This window comes from Bos indicus x Bos taurus, chromosome 28 (assembly GCF_003369695.1).
Source record: "Bos indicus x Bos taurus breed Angus x Brahman F1 hybrid chromosome 28, Bos_hybrid_MaternalHap_v2.0, whole genome shotgun sequence".
NCBI classification, from domain to species: domain Eukaryota; kingdom Metazoa; phylum Chordata; class Mammalia; order Artiodactyla; family Bovidae; genus Bos; species Bos indicus x Bos taurus.
This window is the reverse complement of record NC_040103.1, coordinates 44,015,013-44,036,315: the sequence shown is the minus strand read 5'-3', so window position 1 is coordinate 44,036,315 and position 21,303 is coordinate 44,015,013. Positions and strand designations below refer to the sequence as shown.

Below are 21,303 nucleotides of genomic sequence, written 5' to 3'. Positions count from 1 at the left end.
GAGTGCATTATTTGATTAATTTCATTTCATAATGAGAAAACAAACTCAGAAATCAAGTAACTTGTCCTTCCTTCCTTTAGCTTTCCCAGGGCTTCCTCAGAAACTCTCAGCTTGTGTCTGTGCCGTCTCTCCCGGCGTCCCCGTGAGGCTGAGTTAATCCTTCCTTCCCTTAGCTTTCCCAGGGCTTCCTCAGAAACTCTCAGCTTGAGTCTGTGCCGTCTCTCCCGGCGTCCCCGCGAGGCTGAGTCAATGCTGCTCTGGCACAGGACACTAGTGGTGTAATAGCCTGAAACACCTGGAGGTGGTTTAGTGTCAACTCTGTTGGAGAAAAATTTTAACCTAGTTGCTAATGCTGCCAGTAGCCCTTCACTTCATCACAAACATGAAACATCCTTTGCCCTGTGGGAGCAGAGATAAGTCAAGAGCGACTTTGGAGAAACGCCCATTATGTTAATGTTGGAGTAAGGACTTCAGTTCTATTTTCACCCTTTATTGGGAATACAGAGCAATATTACAGTCTTGGATCATTAAATGAACAAATGTGGCCGATACACTATTGACAAGCAGACCTGAATTCTGGGATTAGGTGGTTTTCCAGAAGTGGGTAGGAGCAAAAACAGGTGCGAGATCTTCTTAAGAGAACCACATTACTCGGCCGCCAAAGGGTGTTTTGTCTTCAACTCAGTAATGGCTGGAAGGAGTGCCAGTCCTGGTCAACCATCCATGATCTTCATCACAGCAAGCTGGAATCTCTAGTTTTTCAAATGAGTTGTAGATAAAAGAGTAAATGCCTTCAGACTGACTTATAAATTGATCAGGGTGACTACTAAAGTGTCCTCCGTTTGTAAACTAGCAGAATCTTCAGAGTGACTGTTGGAGCACAGAGCCTTTCATGTGCTCCCAGTTATTATATAGAGCATAGAGGCCTGTAAGCGTCAGTCCTGCTAGACCACCTCGTGCTGCCCCTCGAAGACCACCTGGGAGAGGAAAGAGAAAATACCGTTACAGACTTGTGCTGCACACTGTCCCATCAGAGGGCGACAGAGGTTCGTAAAGCTGAGACGCACTCTTCGTATTTATGAAGATTTCGTCCCAAGCAGGAGAATAAGGTCTGAAAATAATAAACCAAGACTGAAATTCAGTAGAAACAGATTCCCCCTAAATCACCTGCTTATATGTAAACTATGTATCCATAGTAACAACCTTTTTTCACTTTTGATTTCACAGTTATCAGCAAGGTTTTTTGACTTTTCTCAATCTGACTTGATCCCAGGACATTTTTGGACAAGACCTTATGCTTCTTATTGAAACCCCAAGCAGATCAGTAATTCCCTGCTAGTCCTACTTTTTAGAACTTCACCGGCACGGTCACCTGATTCAGGGCGGTATGTAAACAAGGCGATGCCCTCTTTGGAAACAGTGTTAACAGGCTTCAGACTCTGCACAGGTCCTCTAAATACTAACTTTGAAGACTCAGGACAGTGGTGGGAGATAAGATGGCTGTGATCAAGTTCTGAGTTGGGTGCTGATGAAGCACCAACTCTCCCATTACCTGTCCCTATTCTGATGCTTCAGAAAATCTCCCACTAACGAGCAAAGACGTAACTTAGCACGAGCATGTTATCGTTCAGTCACTCAGTCGTGTCTGACTCTGCTGCGACCACAAGGACTGCAGCCCGCCAGGCTCCTCTGTCCATGGGATTCTCCAGGCAAGAATACTGGAGTGGGTTGCCGTTTCCTTCTCCAGGGGCTCTTCCTGACCCACAGATAAACCTGTGCCTCCTGCTTGGCAGGCAGATTCTTTACCACTGAGCCACCTGGGAAGCTCCAGGCATCGTCTAGTTGAAAAACATTCCAGGATTAGGATTAGACTGAACTATTTTTGCTTAACAAAAGAATTTTTTCACGTGGAAAAAGATTATGGAATAGGTATTTCATTTGAAATGCAAAAACAATGTTTCAACCAGTTACCTAAAAATAGTCACCAAGTCTAGTAAAAGAAGCTTTTAAGAAATACTTGATGTTCTCTTAACAGTTTCACAAATAAGTAGGGATAACAAACTTCAGGTAGTCTGTATTTATCTATGGAGTATTTGCTGCAAGTCATGTGTTAGGAAAGCAGAGGTCCAATGGTTAAGATATACCTTATTAGAAGCCCTTTAGCTACACTCCAATGCATTCCATGAAATTCAGTGATGCTGCTGAGTTAGAACACTTCAGACCAACCATTTCTGCAATGCACGTCCTGCCAGATGGCTTCAGGTGATAGACTAAAGGGTTCCTCCCTCTAGGAGCCTCTCTAGCCTGAAGACTTTAGATAGCTGACTGGCTTAGGCTTCAACTCTGAAGTACCCTAATTATCTCTCTCAAACAGAAACTGCAGGCATCACCTATAAACAGCCATCAAATATGTAGGAAGGGGGATGAAAAACGTAAAAATTAATCACAGAAAATGGGAGATATCTCCTTCAAGTCTATCTTATCTCTCTGTATTTTGCCACACTTAAGATTAGGCATGATAGTTGAATTTGCAACTGTATTCAATGTGGCTGAAAAATGGGCTGACAATGAACTTTAGACCAAATTTCTAGAAATGGAAAAAATAAGCTATGAAACCCAGGAAAAATAAATGCCATCTGGAACAGCATCACTATGGTTCAGTTATTAGAGCTAAACTTTTTGAGTGTAATGAATGTTCTTTAAGCAGGTTACAAAAACAGAAGACTCTCCAGTGTAAACTGTAAACAATAAAGATTTAAGAACTTTGGGACATCAGTGGCATATTAAGTGTCTCAACAATTTATCCCCTAGAATGCCTTCTACTTTCATACCAAAATGAAACAACTTTAGTACAAAATATCATCGTTTTGCACTAGCCTTTTGTACTAGCCTTCTCTGAAGGCTAAGAAAAAATTGTTTCTAGCACAACTGAGCAACTGTTTCTAGCAAGAAGATACCAAACAGGCAGTGTATGATTTACTAATAATCACAGTAATCCTGACTCAGGGAAAGTGAAAGTTGCTCAGTCATGTCCAACTCTTTGCGACCCTGTGGACTATAAAGTCCCATGGAATTCTCCAGGCCAGAATACTGGAGTGGGTAGCCTTTCCCTTCTCCAGGGGATCTTCCCAACCCAGGGATTGAACCTAGGTCTCCTGCGCTGCAGGAGAATTCTTTACCAGCTGAGCCACCAGGGAAGCCTGACTCAAGGGTAGCCTTTTATTACGTTTTAGTTTTAACTCTTTCCAATAATGTCAGGGTTTTCCAGCTGGTTGATCTGTTAAAGAGTTTAAAAGCCTTGGCTTTAGGCTTTCTGTAACAAAACAACCTTTGGCCAACTAAGTACAGGAAGCTGATTAGCAAATACACTTGCTCTGAGCACAGTGAACCAAACGAGGCCAATGGGTAATCTCTATTAAGCAAAACAAACATGAGGCTTATGTGTCACAATTTTATCTTCTATCTTTTGGATCCGTATACAATTCTTCCAAAAAGGGCAAATGTCATCTCTTCTAAACCTGGGAAATGAGGCCCAGGATATTTAAGTGCCTAGTTTATTTGGTATAGAGCTGATTACTGGCAGAGCTAACACACTGAACTGACACTTACTTTAGCACAGGGGTCGGCACATTTTTCTTGAAATGGCTAGAAAATAACTCCACTTTTTACCTGCATGTTTCTAAAGAATGTTTATCTTGCTGTTTCGATCCTACATATTGTAGATACTTATATAACCATGTAAAATGTTAACTATTTTAAAATGTAAAATACATTCTTAGTCTGCAAACTGTGAAGAGACAGGCATCTGGCCAGCAGGAGTCTGTTGCCCTTGTTTTAGAGGAACGGCCTTACCTACACACTGAGACAGCTTACAAATTCAACAAATTTCTGCACTATTTAACTTGTTTTTAAAAAATTCTCTTTAAAAATGTGATAAAATACACATACCATAAAATTTACCATTATTAAGTGTACACTTCAGTAGCATTAAGTATACTGACACTGGGCTACCATCATCCATCTTCTTTCCTTAATGGTTTAGGCTGACTCTAGACTAAAGAAGTACCTAAACTGTTTTCCAAATCCTTGAATCTGGGAGTTTTTAAATAAATTCCTGCCACACAAAATTCTGTGCTTTGTCTTAAGTGGAGTCTAAACCAGAAATCAATACAAGACACTGCTTTGCCTCTGTCAGCAATTTTGATGTGCTGAGTTAAACTAGGCAGCCAGGAACTAGGAACCAATGTTGGGATTCTGGGTCAGCAGATTACTTACCTCTCCTGTGTTCCACATTGCAATGGAAACTGAAATCTGAAAAAATGAAACCTACTTGTCACCTGACAAAGAATTAATATTTTTGCTTTTTCTCTTCTGAGCCATGAGCATTCTTTTCCATAATTTATGTTGGAGATGTCCCAGGCTGGGTTAAAGATGCTATTCCTGCAAGGAAGTCCTGGACACAGAAAACTAGGTTCTCATTTTTTTTCCTGTGATAATCCCAAGTATTCAGCCTTCCCCTTTGTATCTTTAAAATATGTGTAATGTGTCTTAAACGAGGTGGTAATTCAGTCCATTCTTATACTTAAGGCTGCCCCCAACACAGGAAATGCTGTAATGGCTGACGCTGAGTAAGAAAACAGGGACTGGTGAGCACTGAGCTGGAGCTTCAGTGTCCACCCACTGGGGTAGCAGCTCCCCAACTCAGCTCCTGCCGTTTGCGACCATATACAACATGAGGCCTGTGTCTTCCATTTTTGCAAAAGAAGCTAAAATTTCCAGATTTTTGTGCGAAATCTCCTGTTCCTTAAATTTTACTTTGATCTTTCATAAACACAGTTTGGGCTGATTAAACACTTGCTGGCTGAGTGCCACCCCTGTGGTGCCAATTAAGGTTTTAAACTCCTTTGTCTGACCCCAAAGATTTTCAGTGTGAAAGTATTTTCAGGTTTTTAACAAGGTTTTTCTATGCCCATGTTTTCATGTATATAAAAGATGTTTACTGTCTTACTGTACCCAGGAGCTCTGTTGATGTGTGTAAGAACACGCACGTGTTGCAAGTCTTATGAGTTCTTAGGGATGTAATTCCAAATGTTATCCATTTTCAATATTAAAAAAGCCTCTTGCTCTCAGATATACCATAAAATTTTCGATTTTATAATCCTGTAAGAGAGACTTCTCTCTCATTTCTAGTAAAAATGAGGCAAAAAATGTAAAAATGAGGCAAAAAATGCTACTTGATGTTTGTGATGGAGGAATTACATAAGAACAAAAATTACTTAGTGTCTGAAGCATAATAAAGCAATCAAACAAAAGGACTTTCCAGAGGCTTGAGTACAGAACACAAACAGGCAGGTATGGCGTACAGTTATGGTGTAAATGCAGGCGAAAGCGGGAATGTGAGAGAGACCCGGGGCTGTCACTAGCTTTATGATCTTCCGAAAAAGAACATCTCAACAATGTGCTCATCTGTGAACTGGGGTGTGTGATTATCACTTCACAGTTTAACAAGTTATATATTAAGTGGTTACTACTGAGAATAGAACCATAACTCAGCACATGTTCATCTCTTTTCCATCTTAAGGGACAATCTGATATTTGATCTTCATCCAAGTAATTTTGATTCAACTCTTAGGATTTACTCGTCCCCTGTTCATAACAGCATCATGCACCGTAGCCAAAGGCAGAAGCAGCCCAAGTGTCCACTGACAGATGAATGACAATGTGGTGTACATGTAGGATGGAGTTATTCAGCCTTAAAAAGGAAGGACATTCTGATACATGCTGTACTGTTGAGAACGTTATGCTAAATGAAATAAGCCAGTCACTAAAAGAAAAACACTCCACTTCTATGAGGGACCTCAAGGAATCAAATTCACAGACAGAAGTAGACTGGTGGTTGCCAGGGGCTGCAGAAGGGGGAAAGACAGAGTTGCTGTTTAGTGGGCAGAGTTTCAGTTTTATAAGACGAAGAGAAGTTCTGGAGTTGCATAATAATGCTAACAGACTTAACATAATTGAACTGTACATTTAAATAGTTTGGATGGTCAATTTTATGTGTATTTTATGAAAATTAAAAAATAAAATCACAAACCGTGAGATATCAAAGAACACTATACTACCAAAAAAAAATTCTTTTAAAAACTACAGTATGGCCAAAAAGCATACTGCAACTATATTGAGAGACGATTTCACCATTTAGTGGTACCTACCTGTACATTTATACAACATGCCTGTCATGGTTCCAGCTGCTACTGTGTTAAGGTCATCTTCTGCGCCTCTTGTTTTCTCAATGATGACACCAAATGCACTATAAAGCAAAGCTACAAGGGAAATGGAGCTGATCAGGAATAAAAAGTGAACTGAAAGTCAGTATGGCAATCGTATTCAGATAAACGCATTCTCCAGACATCATGAGACATGTAAACAGTGATCACTGGAGCGCTGTTTGTAATAACGAACGCCTAGCAACAAATCAAATGACTTTCAAAAGGAGACTGATTCAGAGAGACTGTCCACATAACAGAATACTATGCACTCAAAATGCAGGAAGAGCTCGTTCACTAACATGTAGAGCAGGCACATGATAGGCAAAGAAAATGTTTGGGAAGAAAAGAAATTTATTAGCTATTTATGCCAAGTAACACTGCGGAGACCCAGGAAGAATATCTTTTTCACTTCCATTTATTTGTTAACAGCTGTACTTAGAATTTAGAAACAAAAGCAAAACATATGCATTTCTAAGAAAAATACGACTTCAAGACAATTGAGATTTAGTTTCTGCACATGTGAAAACTCTAACAATAGCACTGTTTAGTTTAACAAGCGTTTCCCCTAAATCGCCATTCTGTTACGCCTCTAAAGACCAAATAGCCATGAATGCATTACCTCTTCTCCTGCCCTTTCTCAATGTTACAGCAAACTTGTTGGCCTCACAACTCCTCTGCTCTAAGTTTTTATACTTCTACAAAAGCTCTTTTTCCAGTTTCAATTTATTTAACTGAAACTAAACTTGAGCAAAACATCATAACTGATCACATTATAAGGAAAGCATCCAGGGTAACTGACCATTCCAGCTTGCTCAGAATCGATTTCTGCAACGTTAACTAAACTGAGCACGTCCAGGGGCTCACTCAAGGTATGCAAGCAGTCTCCCAAGCACCGGTACAAAGGAGGGCGGCTGCGAGGGCGGGGGCTTTGGGGGCACAAGCAGCACATGGAAGTAGCCATTTACTAGGATCCCAAATGCAAACTGCTTCCAAAGCCTGTGACAAGGCCAGGACCTCTGTCACACAAGAGGCTTTTCTTATCGTTTGATAAGCTACCTACATTCTCTTACTTAATCTGCCACCAGTTAAAAGACTTTCAGATACAGAAAACTTTGGTTGAGGGCATAAGTGCCATAAGTGAGCTTCTTATATGAGTCACGAATAATTTCAAGAGTCAATCATTCATAAACACTACAGTATGAAAGCATTTGTTCCTAAGTGCTACTAAATTATAGCTTCCTTAGAACTGCAAGTATTTCCAATATCTACAAAGGCCCTGTTGCAACTCAGGCAATTAGTCTGAGAAATCTCATTAGGTAAACAGGATGATGAATGGGCTATTAGGAAAACATATCAGGAGGGCTGGATTCCTCCTCATATCTACAATAGAACCTTGAAGTTTTCCTAACACACAAAAATATTTGCCTTGGCGCTAAACTATCTGGATTTCACTGAGTTAAAATATGATTTTATTTGGTGTCTTGATGGGATAGGAGAGTATGTAGTGTTTAAAATATTTAGCAAAGAGTATATTCAGAATGGTATTAGTACATGGCAGTATTTTGCTATATATCAATAGTTTATGATCTTTTCCTAAGTAGTATTTACACTACTCACCAGAGTGGATTTAAACATAATTATGAACATCCCAGCACCAGAATTTTAGTTCATCAAATTGTTCATGATACATGTACATTCTTTCTTTGTAATGATGATGATTTATTATAAAGTGAGCTATCTACTTACCCAGAGAACCTAGGGTATTAGCCCAAAGTGCCCCTTGCCTAGTCACCATGTTCAAGATCCTACCAGGGCAGAAAGAGAAAGAATCTGTGTTTAGAACCAGTTATTTCTTTAGTATTTAGAAAAACCATATAGCATCAATTTTAAATATATAAACAGAATATCCAAAGTTTTCTTAATTTTACTTTTTTAATTTTAAAACTTAACACCTCCTTAGAATTCAATAAGGATTGCTTTTACTTTACATAAATGAAGGTTAGGTTAAAAACTCCCAATGTTTTAGGGCAATGTGTAAAGAAAATTCTAATTACTAAATACATAAAATTATTAAATATATAAAAGGTCTGAATGATATCCCGGAATGTATTTTACAAAAAAGTTTACAGAAACCGATCTATGTTAAAAAGAAAAAGACATTATAACAGACGAGCTAGCTTATAATTAGTTTCTTAGGGTTTGTGTGGCGGGTAGTACATTCTTAGAATATTAAGAAGAATCAAAGTGTGGAATACTATGGAATACAAAGCAAAATAAAAGACAGATACTCAGAGAAGGAAAAAGCCACCTCATTAGAAACCTGAAGAAAGCGCTCTGTGTCTGCTCCCACACCAGCACTAAGCAGCCAGGGTGCGCGCTTAGCACACTCTCAGGGGAGCACAGCCCTGCCCTCACCAGCACCGGACGCCACCAGAACAGCGGCGAAGGCAACTGGAGGAGAGGGCAGAGCGTTCCTCTCCCAGCAGTGTAACGCTGTCACAGGAATGGCTGTCCCGGCAGCTGACTACTGCTGGGAACCACGGAATTACAGTAACAAGCAGTAAAGAACCCATTTACATTAATGCTCAATAATAACAAAACTTTGTATTACTTCTAAAGGGTTATTTAAAAAACTAGTAATGATTACAAATATTGTTAGTTAATTGCTACATGTTTACTAATATGTTAAGTTAGCACTTAATTTTCCTTTGTGACAAGCTTCTAAACTACGAATTTTCATTCTGTATTGCTGCTGGCACTGCAAAGTGGCCAAGTTCTTTGGAACATGATTGGGCAACATACTTTCATTTACTGGGTCCTTACTTACTTCTCATTGTAATCATCTCTCAACAGGTTAAAGGCAGAAAGAGGGAAACTTACCCAAGATCCCAATAAGTAATGAATCTGGGCTTTGAAACTATATAGATCTTTTCTGGCCTGAAACCTGATTATCTTTCCATGTTTTAAATGCGATCTCTGTCTAAAAAAATCAGAATGAGTATATAAAAGAAAATGATGGATAAGATGTTAAAAATCTGACTTTAAAAAAGCAAACTAATTCAACTCTCTCAAAAATTTAATAACTATGATGGTTTTAAGAAACAAAGGTTATCTTTTCTAAGAGACCTTCCAATTGTTATTTAATAATATGATGCTGGGGATTTGTTTCAAAATAATATGGGAGGGAAGAAAGAGATGGGACACAATTGGTCCTGCTGGTTAATGGCTGTTGAACTTGGGTTATGGTTCACAGCTGTTCACTGTACTATTTTGCCTACTTTTGTATATATTCAAAACTATCCATAATACAAAAAGTAAAAACAAAACAAAACTGGAGTAAAGACTGAATATTACGAATATAAATACAAAAATATTCAAGGATCTGAGCTTGTAAAGCAAGGGCAGTGATCCACAGAGTAACAGGAAGGTGAAAAGTTTGACAGGCCTTCAGGTTCCCAAGACCTAATTCTAACACACCTGCTGCCATCTGCTGGCTAAGGAACATGGAGCTTAAAGAAAGACACAGAAAAACACATACTGTGTCCTTCCGCTCATATGAAGCATAAAATACGCTTTTTTAAAAAAGCTAAATAACATATTATTTAAGGAACAGCAAAAGGAACTGGTCATGTTTATTTCTTAAGCAGGGTGAAGATACACATTATGTACACTTTCTGACTTTTTTATTTGCACTTTCCCTTCTCTACAAACTTCAGTTTCCTAAGATAAGACTATCTTACTCCTTTCAGAACCATCTGTAAGTTCTAGGAATTTCATGGAAATTTTCTGCACCTTTGCATTTCAGAAATGGAGGATGAAGTCAATGAGAAATTCAATCAAATGACAGTAGATTTAGTAATTACTCTTATGTGCTTCTTATTTCTTCACTTACCACGTCCTATGGTTTTGCACAGCCCTGAACAATCCAAATAATGTACTAGTAATTCAACAATTTGAAAAGCATGTAATATAGGCCTGCGAAATAGAACAGGTGTAGCTGAGAAGTTAGGTTGGAATAGCCCCAGCTGATGGACACGGATTCAAAAATCACTCCTAAAAGCTTAGACACAGCAACTTGATTCCTAAATTCCTTTTATAATGAATAAAGGGAAAACACCAGCAAAAAAATTGACCAAAAATTATACAGTACTCTAAATATTGTAATCTCAAGGTTGTGCTCATCAAGCCAACAAAGTAGAGATTAATACTCAAGCATCAGTGTGTCGTTACATGAGACTTACTGTACGTTTCTTGGTTTGGACCAGGCCATGTTCTGGGTTTCCTTCAATCCTAGCCGTAGACCATTCATTGCCCCAAATGCAGCCCCTGGCAAATCACAGTAATAATTCATTCAAATAATCAGCTTTATATTAAAGAGCAATTATACTTGGTTCTTTTTCATTTTTATTTAATAAGAAAAAATGTAAATAATGATTTTTTTTAAAAAACCACCCTGAAGCTATTATTTTAATTGCCTTGGATTTTAAGCACTTTTGACTACCTGGATTTAGGACACTTCACTTAAAAACCACATATAAATACCAACCTGTCATACAACATCCTCCAATGGTAAAGAAGGCCAGTTCAAATCTGCCCCGGGTTTTATTAGCTCCAGTTGGTAAAATAAACTCATCTGTATCCTACAGGGATAATAATGAAAATCAAGTTCAGCTCCCCTCAACACACGTATTATACTTGCAAAGTGTTTAATTTTTCAAAGGAGTTTTTCACAGAACGTAAAACGTAAATTAAGTAAAACTCCACTATACTTCGTCAAACAAAGATAAAACTTTCTGCAACAAAAGCAACATATAAACCAAAGTGAAATGAAATACATAACATATACAGTTATGCTCATTAGTTCTTAGGAGAAATTCTTGCTCAGAATTTAGCTTCTCAATGTAAGTTTGATAGATTATACGTAATTTGCCTTCATGATAAATTTGACAATTTAAGAGTGCCATCTCTATAGAAAGGCAAACTGAAAGCTATGAGAGGTAACAAAAAACCAGTCTGGAAGGAGAAAATAACTCATTCTGCAGCTATGAATACTATTTATCAACCACCATTTTACTATATGTAAGACCAAATGATCATAAAAAATGAGCAGAAACTAGAGAAGTACAATAGACTGGATCACTTACACAAGGGAAAAACACCACTTTAACAGTTCTTAACTGTTTGGAGCGCATATATTCCTTTATAATCTCGGAAAGCTACTAGAAGGAAAGCTACCCTACTTCAGGTAAATGCATACACAAAACTTGGTATGAGCTCCCTGCCCTGAAGATCACGCAAGAATCCTAGGTTGAGAAGCATCACTGTAAGAGCACAACAGGATTGATTTTGCAATTAATACTTTTATGAAGAACAAATACATTTACATTTCTGCCAAGCATTTCATATAAAAATAGCTAAAATAAGCTTCTGAACCATAGCACACACCCTTAACAAAAAATGCTAACAAATAAACATCGCTTTGGCAAACACTGGCCTTTGCTAAATGCGTTCACGGTGAGGAAAACTGCCTCTGCACTAGCTCTGATGGCTTGTGCATAAATTCTTACCAGAAATTGTACAAATAAATAAGCGCATATCCTCTCATCACACAGAAATGGTCTGCTGAGAAAGGATAAGCAAACCTGAATAGATTCTATGTCTAAATATATTAAACATATATTTGTAAATTCTGAGTGCTTCCTGACTTTTCAAGTAATGACTTAGTTTTAAATTGTGCTTCTTGTTTAAGGTTTTTAGGAATGCTATATTTAACATGATGAGGTAAACAATATGATAATTATTTATGATCCAGAAATGGATCCTAATACAAATGGGGGAAAAAAAAAGATGGTCATAATCGACATCAGCAGGTGCAAGTGCACGGCGTGACTGACTCACTCTTCAGGTAATGCGTCAACCCTGCATTCCTGACACACCTAACAATCACTCTTTGATGCTGTGTGTGTGCGCATTAAGTAGCTCAGTCATGTCTGACTCTCTGCGACCCATGGACTGTAGCCAGCCAGGCTCCTCTGTCTGTGGCATTCTCCAGGCAAGAATACTGGAGTCGGTTGCCATGCCCTCCTCCAGGGGATCTTCCTAACCCTCTGGCGTGTCCTGAATTGGCAGGTGGGTTCTTTACCCTTAGTGCCACCTGGGAAGCCCTTTTAATGTTGTAAACTGAGTTTTTCTTTTTTTGCAACTTTATTTGTATTGAATCAGCAACTTCTCCAAAAGAAAAAAAAAAAAAAAAAACCCAAACAAAAAATCAAAACCCCACAAAAACAAACAACAAAAAACTGAGGCTAATGTAAACCTTAAAATATATAATCCCTAATTTCAAATGTTTGTATTCATCGGACCACTCTTATTTCCATAGGCTTTTGAATAACAATAACCTGATCTAATAAAATAAACTCAGGTAGTAAAGAATTTTTTTTTCAGATGTACTGATTTGGTTTAAGATTAAAAAGATTCCCACGTTAATGATCTCTTATAATTTTGTAACTTCTCACACAATATTTTTATGGGGTTCAAAAGCTAATTACTTGCTGCTTTACATGTAAATCTTAATCGGTGCTCTGGTCTCTGGTCCTGGTCGCCAAGTACATACACGAAGCAAGCAGTCACTGCTGATGTACCCTCCCGACCCCTCTTACTCCCAGGGTTTTGAGGAAAAGCTGGGAGCTGCTCCTCTTACTGTTTCCTCCTTCATGAACTAGACGTTAAAGACTAGAACATTCAAAAGCAATTTTATCCAAAAGAAAAATCAGAAAGAGACAACACACGTCCAGGAAAAAAGTGTAGGCTCTGAAAAGGACTGAGAAGAGCTTAAGCTTATACTCCAGGCTGGCCCTCAACACAAAGGCAGCCTGTATGATTAAAACCCAAACAATAACCAAATAAAGGCAACCCTCAGGGAAGGCAGGAGAGTCTGATCTCCAGACTTAACCACATTATTAGAAATGTCTGGTTTTCAACAACAACAAAAAATCACAAGGCATACAAAGCAATAGGAAAGTATGGGCCATTCAATGGAAAAAAAAAAAAATCAACAGAAATGTCCCTAAAAAACACCTGAGAGTAGACTGAGCAGGCTTTAAAAGGAAAGCCAGATCTAAGTGACTCTAAAATGATCGTCATAAAGATGCTCCAAGACTTAAGGCAGATGTGGAGAAAGTCAAGACAATGTATGAACAAAAGGGAAACAGAAAGAAAACCTAGAAAGAAACCCAAAGTAAGTTCTGAAACTGAAAAGTACAGCAGCTGGTAAATTCACTAAATGGATTAAAAGATTTGAGCAGGTAGAATAGACAATCCCCAACTATAAAACAATAGAAATTATTGAGTCTTAGGATCAGGAGGAAATATAACTGGATAGAAGTGAAGAGAGCCTAAAGGATCTGTGTGATATCACAAAGCAGACGAAAATACAGACTGTGAGAGTCACAGAAGGAGAATGTTTGAAGAAACAATGGCCGAAAACTTCCAAATTTGATAAAAGAGATGCAAGTGAACATTCAAGAAACTCAATAAACACCAAGTAAGATACATCCAAAGAGACCCGTACTGGGATGTATTAAAATCAAAAGTTTTGAAAGCTACAGAGAGAGATTCTTGAATGTAGCAGGAGAGAAGCAACTTACATATAAGGATCCTCAATAAGATGATCAGTCAGTTTCTCAAGAGAAACTTTGGAGGCCACTAGCAAGTGGGCTGATATATAAACCTGTCCTTCAAAAATAAAGGAGATATTAAAAATTCCCAGAAAAATAAAAGCTGAGCGAGTTTGTGACCACTGGACCTGCCCTGCAAGACACGATGAAGGGAGTCCAGCCAAGTACGCCGAGAGGACGCAGGCAGGAGCTCATGGCCCGATGAAGGGCAGAGTGTGATACAGCAAAGAGACGGACAGTTAGAAAGCACTACTGTAGGCGTGCTCTGGACTCCACCTTTGTATTTCTGCATAACTTAAAATTGTAAAGGATTTCAGAGTTATTAGACCATGTTTTTAAGCACATGATGTATAAAGACACGATTCTGTGACATCAACGATTGAGGGGCAGGGACAGTCGGTAAAGGAGCAGTGTTTTTGTATGTTAGTGAAGTTAAACTGGTATAAGTTCTAATTAGTGCTATAACTTTAGAAAACTGCTATAGAGTATACTAAAAAAAAGGTTATGAGACAGGAATTTAAACAATTCCCTACAAAAAATTCAAACACAAAAGAAGTTATTAATGTAAGAAAGGAGAGACAAAAAAGTTAGGTTACAGAAAATGAAGAGCAAAACACCAAAAATCTCTCCTTAACAGTAACCACTTTAAAGTGTATTCAACTCTCTAGACAAAAGACAGAGATTAGCGCAATGCACTCAGAAATGTGATCCATTTATACATATGGCGCCTACAACAGATTCACTTTACTTCCAAAGACACAAAAAGATTGAAAGTGAAAGGATGGAAAAAGATATTCCTTGCAAATAACAACCAAAAGAGCAGGGTGGCTGTATTACAATTAGAAAATAAAAAGTTTGTAAGAAACAAAGAATGATATTACATCAATAAAGTTTCAACACAGCAAGAAAATACAATTATAAACATTTACTTATCTAGTAACAGACCATCAAAATACATTAAGCAAAGTGTCAGTCACTCAGTCACGTCCGAACCTTTGTGATCCTATGGACTTTGGCCCACCAGGCTCCTCTGTCCTTGGATTTCCCAGGCAAGAACACTGGAGTGGATTGCCATTTCCTTCTCCACGGGATCTTCCTAACCCAGGGATTGGACTCGCATCTCTTGCACTGCCAGGCAGATTCTCTACTGCTGAGCCATCAGGGAAGACCCCATAATAAAAGATTAGAGCAGAGATAAATGAAATAAATTACTGAAATCAGAAATGAATGTGAGGATATCACTACTGATTCTAAAGAATTTAAAAGGATTATAAGAAACTGTCATTAACAACCGTATGCTAACAAACTGAATGTCCTTGATGAAATGTACAAATTCCTAGAAATACAAAACTCACCAAGAAACAGAAAAAAACGAGACGAGTAAGAAGACTGAATCACTAATTTAAAAAAAAAATCTCACAACAAAGAAAAACCCTGGACCTGATGGCTTCACTGGTTATGTTTTATCAAACATTTAAAGAACTAACCCCCAATCCAGGGGTTCCCTGGTGGCCTAGTGGTTAGGATTCCAGACTTTCACTGCCACGGGCTGGGTTCAATCTCCGGACGGGGAAGCCGTGGAGTGCAGATGGAAAAAAACAAAAAACTCCAAAACCCTAACGCCAATCCTCAAACTTTTCCAAAAACCTGAAGTGCAGGAAATACTTGGAACATTTCATGACTCTGTGTGTGAGGCAAGTATGATCATACCAAAGCCAGACAAAGACACTACAAAAAACTACAGACCAAAATCGCCTATGAACACTGATGCAAAATCTTAAAACTAAATTCTAGGAAACCAAAGCCAGCAGCATATTCAAAGGGCTACACATCATGACCACGTGGCACTTATTCCTGGGATGCAGGATGTCCTAACAAATGAAAACTCATCAGTGTAATAAACCACATTAACAGAATGAAGGGGGAAAGCCCACGACCATCTCAACTGATGCAGAAATAATACTCCACAAAATCCAACATACTTTCAGGACAAAACCTCAACAAACTAGGAATAAAAGGAAACTACCCCAACATAATAAAAGGCATACATGAAAAACTCACAGCAAATACCACACCCAACGGTGACAGACTGAAAGGTCTTCCTCTAATGCACGGGAACAAGGCAAAGATGCTCCTTTTTTTTTTGGTCACTTCTATTCAACACAGTATTAGGATTTCTAGCCAGAGCAATTAGGAAAGAAGAATGAAAAGGCACCCAAATTAGAAAGAAAGATGTAAAAGTTTTTTTCATAGATGATCTTATATGTTAGAAAATTCTAAAGACTGCACAAAACCCTGTTATAACTAATAAATAAATTCAGCAAAGTAACAGGATACAAAGTCAACAAAAGAGCAGATGCGTGTCTACAAACAATAAACCACCCGAGAAGGAGATCATGAAAACACTTCCACTTACAACAGAATCAAAAACAATAAAAACACTTAGGAATTAATTTAACCAAGGAGGTAAAAGTCTTGTACAAGGAAAGCTGTAAAACTTGCTGGAAGTAATTTAAAAAGACAGAAAGAAATGAAAACATATCCCATATTTATGAATCAGCCTTAATATTGCTAAGATGTCAATATTACCCAAAACAATCTACAAATTCAATAATTCCTATCAAAACAGGAACTGACATTTTTGCAGAAACAGAGGAACCCATTTCAAAGGTCATACGGAATTTGAACAAACTCCAAAGAATCAAAACAATCTTGAAAAATGAATAACAATCCTGAAGGACTCACACCTGCTGATTTCAAAACTTACCAAAGCTGCAATCATCAATAAGCTTGAATGTATGCTGGTGCGGTACTAGCATACATACGGACATGCAGATCAACGAACAGAATAGAGAGTCCAGAAATCAACCTTTGCACATATGGTCAAATGATTTTTGGCTAGAATGTTAAGGCCATTACATGGGGAAAAGACAGTCTTTTGAGCAAACGGTACTGTAAAAACTGGATAGCCATATGAAAAAGAGTGAAGTTGGATCTTTACCTAACACCACATACAAAAATTAACTCAAAATGGATCAAAGACTTAAATGGAAGACCCAAAACTGTAAAACTCTTAGAAGAAAACACTGGGGAAAAAGCTTTGTAATAACACATTTAGCCATGATTTCTTGGATATGACACCAAAGGCAACAAGTGATAAAACACAAATATTGGCCTTCGTAATTTTTACGCACCAAAAGACAACATCAAGAGGAAAAAGGCAACCCACAGAATGGGAGAAAATATTTGCAAGTTATATATCTATAAGGGGTTAATACTCAGAATATACAGAGAACGCCTAAATACAACCTAAATCAAATGAACTGATTCCAAGTTGGTCAAAGAAGTTGAACAGAGATTCTTCCAAAGACACACAGTCGGCCAGTAAGTGCATGAAAAGTTGCTCAACATCCCTAATCATCAGGGAGACGCAAAAATCAAACTACAGGAAGTCACCACTCCACAGTCATTTAGTAATGATTCTCAAAAAATTCCAGATACTAAAACTGTTGGTGAGATGTGGAGAAACTGGAGCCCTTGTGCACTGTTGGTAGGAATGTAAACGATACAGCTGCAGTGGAGAACAGTGTAGCCGTTTCTCAAAAGACTTAAAATATGATTGCCATGTGACAGGACAGTTCTACTTCTGGATACATAATCAAAAGAACTGAAATGAGGATCTAGAAAAGGTATTTATACACCGAAATTCACAGTGGCACGATTCCCCACAACTAAAACATGGAAGCAATGCAAGTGTCCATAGGACACGTGAATGGATAAGCAAAGTGGGTATTATGCAGCCTTGAAAAGGAAGGAGATTCTGACACATGCTACAATACATATGAGCCTTGAGGGCATTATGCTAAATGAACTAAATCAGTCACACAAAAATAAATACTGTATGATTCCACTTATTTGAGGTACTCAGAGTATTCAAAAATCATAAGACAGAAAGCAGAAGAGTGGTTGTCAGGAACTGGGAGGAGGATGGAAAAAGGAGTTACTGTTTAATGGGTACAGAGTTTCAGCTTTACAACATGAAAAGCATGGAACTGGTAGGTGGTAATAGCTATACAGTATCAGGAATGCAACCACTCAACAGTACAGTGAGAGACGGTAAATTCTGTTAATTTTATCACAACCTTAAAAAAAAAAAGAAAAACCAAAACAAAAAACCAAGCAAACCCCCAATCCTTTAATCAGCTAATGTCAGGAAGAGATGCAAGGCAAATCCGGAGTTTGTGGGGGTAAAAAGGGTGAATGAGAGCTAGAGACTTGACGCCTCTAGAAGCACAGATCACAGATTAAGTCAAGGTATCTGCGGTTGTTTTTTTAAATGCTAACGTAGAGCACCAGACTAAGAAAATTCTTACCTGTACGAGATACCGTGGATCCACATTTAAATAAGGAGACAGAGGGTTCATACCAGTTACTAGAGAGAAAACAAAGCAATATATTGCAATAAAAATTTAGTTATTTCATTTAGCATTAATTTTGCTCTTGACTCTTCAATGTGTTCTGCAATTCTGATCTACAATGCACGCAAATTTTTCTCCCACTTTCCTTGTCTTCTCCTGCCGTCTGGCAGTTTAGGGGCTGACTCCTCCTGGCGCCCTCAATCCTGCACTGGTGTTTCAGGCTCTCACATCAGGACAGGCAGTAACAGGGACCAAATAACTGAAGTAGCAGGAAGCACAGCCCAGTTCATCTAGAGAGCTGATTTCCTTCTGCTGCTGCTTAGTCGCTTCAGTCGTGTCCGACTCTGCAACCCCATAGATGGCAGCCCATCAGGCTCCACCGTCCCTGGGACTTCCTTCGACTTTACTACAAAAATACCTGATAATTGTGTGTGTGTGTGTGTTAGTTGCTCAGTCGTGTCCGTCTATTTGTTATACAATGGACTGTAGCCCGCCAGGCTCCTCTGTCCATGAATTCTCCAGGCAAGAATACTGGAGGGAGGTGCCATTCCCTTCTCCAGGGGATCTTCCTGACCCAGGGATCAAACCTGGGTCTCCTGCATTGCACGCAGATTCTTCACTGTCTGAGCCACCAGGGACTATACACATTGCAAAGAATGACAAGAGACAAATCAATTCATGAAGGGAAAAAAAAATCATTGGGGTTATGTGTTGTGTATAAATATTTTAAGGCAATTCCTTCAGATCTAAGTGTTAACAGTTGCTGACAAAGTTGATTTACATAATAGAGAATTCTGTCATCACCAGAAGGATGGGGGTCAGGGCAAAGGAAAATGGGGGCTCTCCGAGGGCCAGACTTGAATTCCACTACCTTTGAAGACAGAAAAATCTATCAAGGAAAAATCAACTTCCTCACATTTTAAATTTAATCTTTGGATCCTCTGTATCTCAGATGATTGTTCTCAAATCTATCCATTACCCAGGACTCTGGTCTTTTCATCAATTCAAAGTCCTATTAGTTCTATATCCAGTATCTATCTTGAATTGTTACTCACCATCTTTATCGCTACCATCCTAGTTCAATCACTACCTAATTGGACTCCTTACTTGCTCCAGTCTTTCCAATTCATTTTCTAAAGGGTAATTAAAGTGATTTTTTTTCAGAAAAGGAAATCAATCTAAATGGCTTCCATTTACACTTGTAACTAAGTCCAAACTCGTTATAAAACACTTCATTAGCTGCCATTCCTTCCCCTCTAATCTCAGTATCTCCAGCCTCACCACCTCCCCTGTAGATTGTAGACACAATGGCCTAACAGCTGTTCCTTAAACACTTACCTCCCCTCAGACATCTGAATGGTATTCAAGTCACAGCTCAAATGTCAACAACCCTGAGTAGTTTTTCCTAGGCCATTTCTAAAGGGCTTCAGCTCCCATTTGGGGAAGGAAATGGCAACCCACTCCAGTGTTTTTGCCTGGAGAATCCCAGTGACAGGGGAGCTTGGTGGGCTGCCATCTATGGGGTCGCACAGAATTGGACACGACTGAAGCAACTTAGCAGCAGCTCCCATCACCAATCTTAAAATCCTATTTGTCTTTACACACTTACCACTAACTGAAACACTTTCTTACTTGGCCCACAATTTACTTGGCTCACTTCAATGGAATGGAAGCTCTGTGAAAACATCAGTCATTTAAAAAAATATAACTGCTGCAGTCCTGCACCCAGAAAACTCCATCTCAAGTACTCAATGAATAGTGTTTAGTCCTTGGTCTCTTAATTCGCCTTCAAGTCCTAACGTAAGAATGCCTTTCACATCAAGGCAGGGCCCTTTGCGCTCTGAAGCGCGTGAACTAGCCATGTCCTATACCTTATTACATGCAGACTATGTTCTAGATTCAGTTTTAACACAGGTGACACTAGGAACTTTAAAAGCCGTTTTTGTTTTTGAGCATAAAAGACCTAAAGAAAAAGTAGAAAGAGTCTCAAGATAAAAGTTTTATAAAGCTCTTAGCCTTCACCAACTTCCCACTATCTTTAAGTCCACGTTTTACTCATCCAGGTGAATACCCACAGTTAGAAAGTTCCAAAGATCTGGAATACACATTCGAGGTATTTAGGAGAGGGCGCAGGCAGGGTGTTCGTGCCTCGGCACCCTGTAACTTCAATGTTTCCCTTCCCCAGATTCCTTCTTGGCTTCTTTTTCATATCTATAAAAAAGTTCAGTTCTCCTCCAAGTTTCTCCACTTGTCTCGACGCGTATTTCTTTCTCCCCTGTATGCATTATTATAGAGTGTTTTGCTCTGAAGGCTACTACTTCGTGGTTTAGAATATGTGACTTTGTGTTAAAAAGTTACCTATGGCCTCGATATGTGGGAGGAAAGGTAAGGCAAGAAGCCTGAATATAAAAGGAAAAAACATGCAGCATCTCCTGGATCCAAGTCAGCCACAGAGAGCTTCTCCGGATCCACGGCTCCAAACACTCGTTCAGTGTTGGAAAATGCGGCCGTGCAGACACACTAGCCCCACTACTGGTACTGAAGCTTGCGGCCGCAGCAATAGTAATAATAATAAGAGAGAGAGAGAGAGAACAGGACACACCGCAAATGTGGGGTGGTGCCAAGAACCAGTGAGAAATGCTCGCAGACCAGGCCTGATACTTACGCGGGACTCCAGCCAAATCCGCGTGCGAGTAGCCTGCTCCGCCGGCTCCGAAAAAGCCGGCCAACCCCCCAGTGGTTTTGTTGCCACTACCCCCGCCGCCCTCCATGGTGTCGCAGCAAACTGCCCGTCTGCTTCTCCCCGCCGCCTCAGGCCGAGATGGTCTGCTCGGCCGTCGCTCCTCGGTAACAGCGGGGAGACCCGCGTAGCACCGGCTCCTTCACACACTGACCTTCCGGGCGCCGGTGCTCGCTAAACCTCACACTTCCGGTTTGCGACAG

The 21,303-nt window shown here is 39.2% G+C and overlaps 1 protein-coding gene and 1 non-coding gene across 2 annotated transcripts; both read right to left on the bottom strand.

The window, feature by feature from the left end:
- Positions 1 to 469: 469 nt before the first annotated feature.
- On the bottom strand, positions 470 to 21,285 carry LOC113885298 (mitochondrial import inner membrane translocase subunit Tim23). The gene is made up of 7 exons (XM_027530515.1): positions 21,026 to 21,285; positions 18,316 to 18,374; positions 10,813 to 10,906; positions 10,508 to 10,592; positions 8,013 to 8,071; positions 6,210 to 6,320; positions 470 to 977 (listed from the first exon to the last, which is right to left on the bottom strand). The coding sequence occupies exons 1-7, from the start codon at positions 21,129 to 21,131 to the stop codon at positions 862 to 864; spliced, it is 630 nt and encodes a 209-aa protein (XP_027386316.1). The 5' UTR covers positions 21,132 to 21,285; the 3' UTR covers positions 470 to 861.
- LOC113885645 lies at positions 8,602 to 8,801 on the bottom strand. Its single transcript, XR_003509295.1, has one exon. It is a non-coding gene; the product is annotated as a small nucleolar RNA SNORA74 (small nucleolar RNA).
- Positions 21,286 to 21,303: the final 18 nt, after the last annotated feature.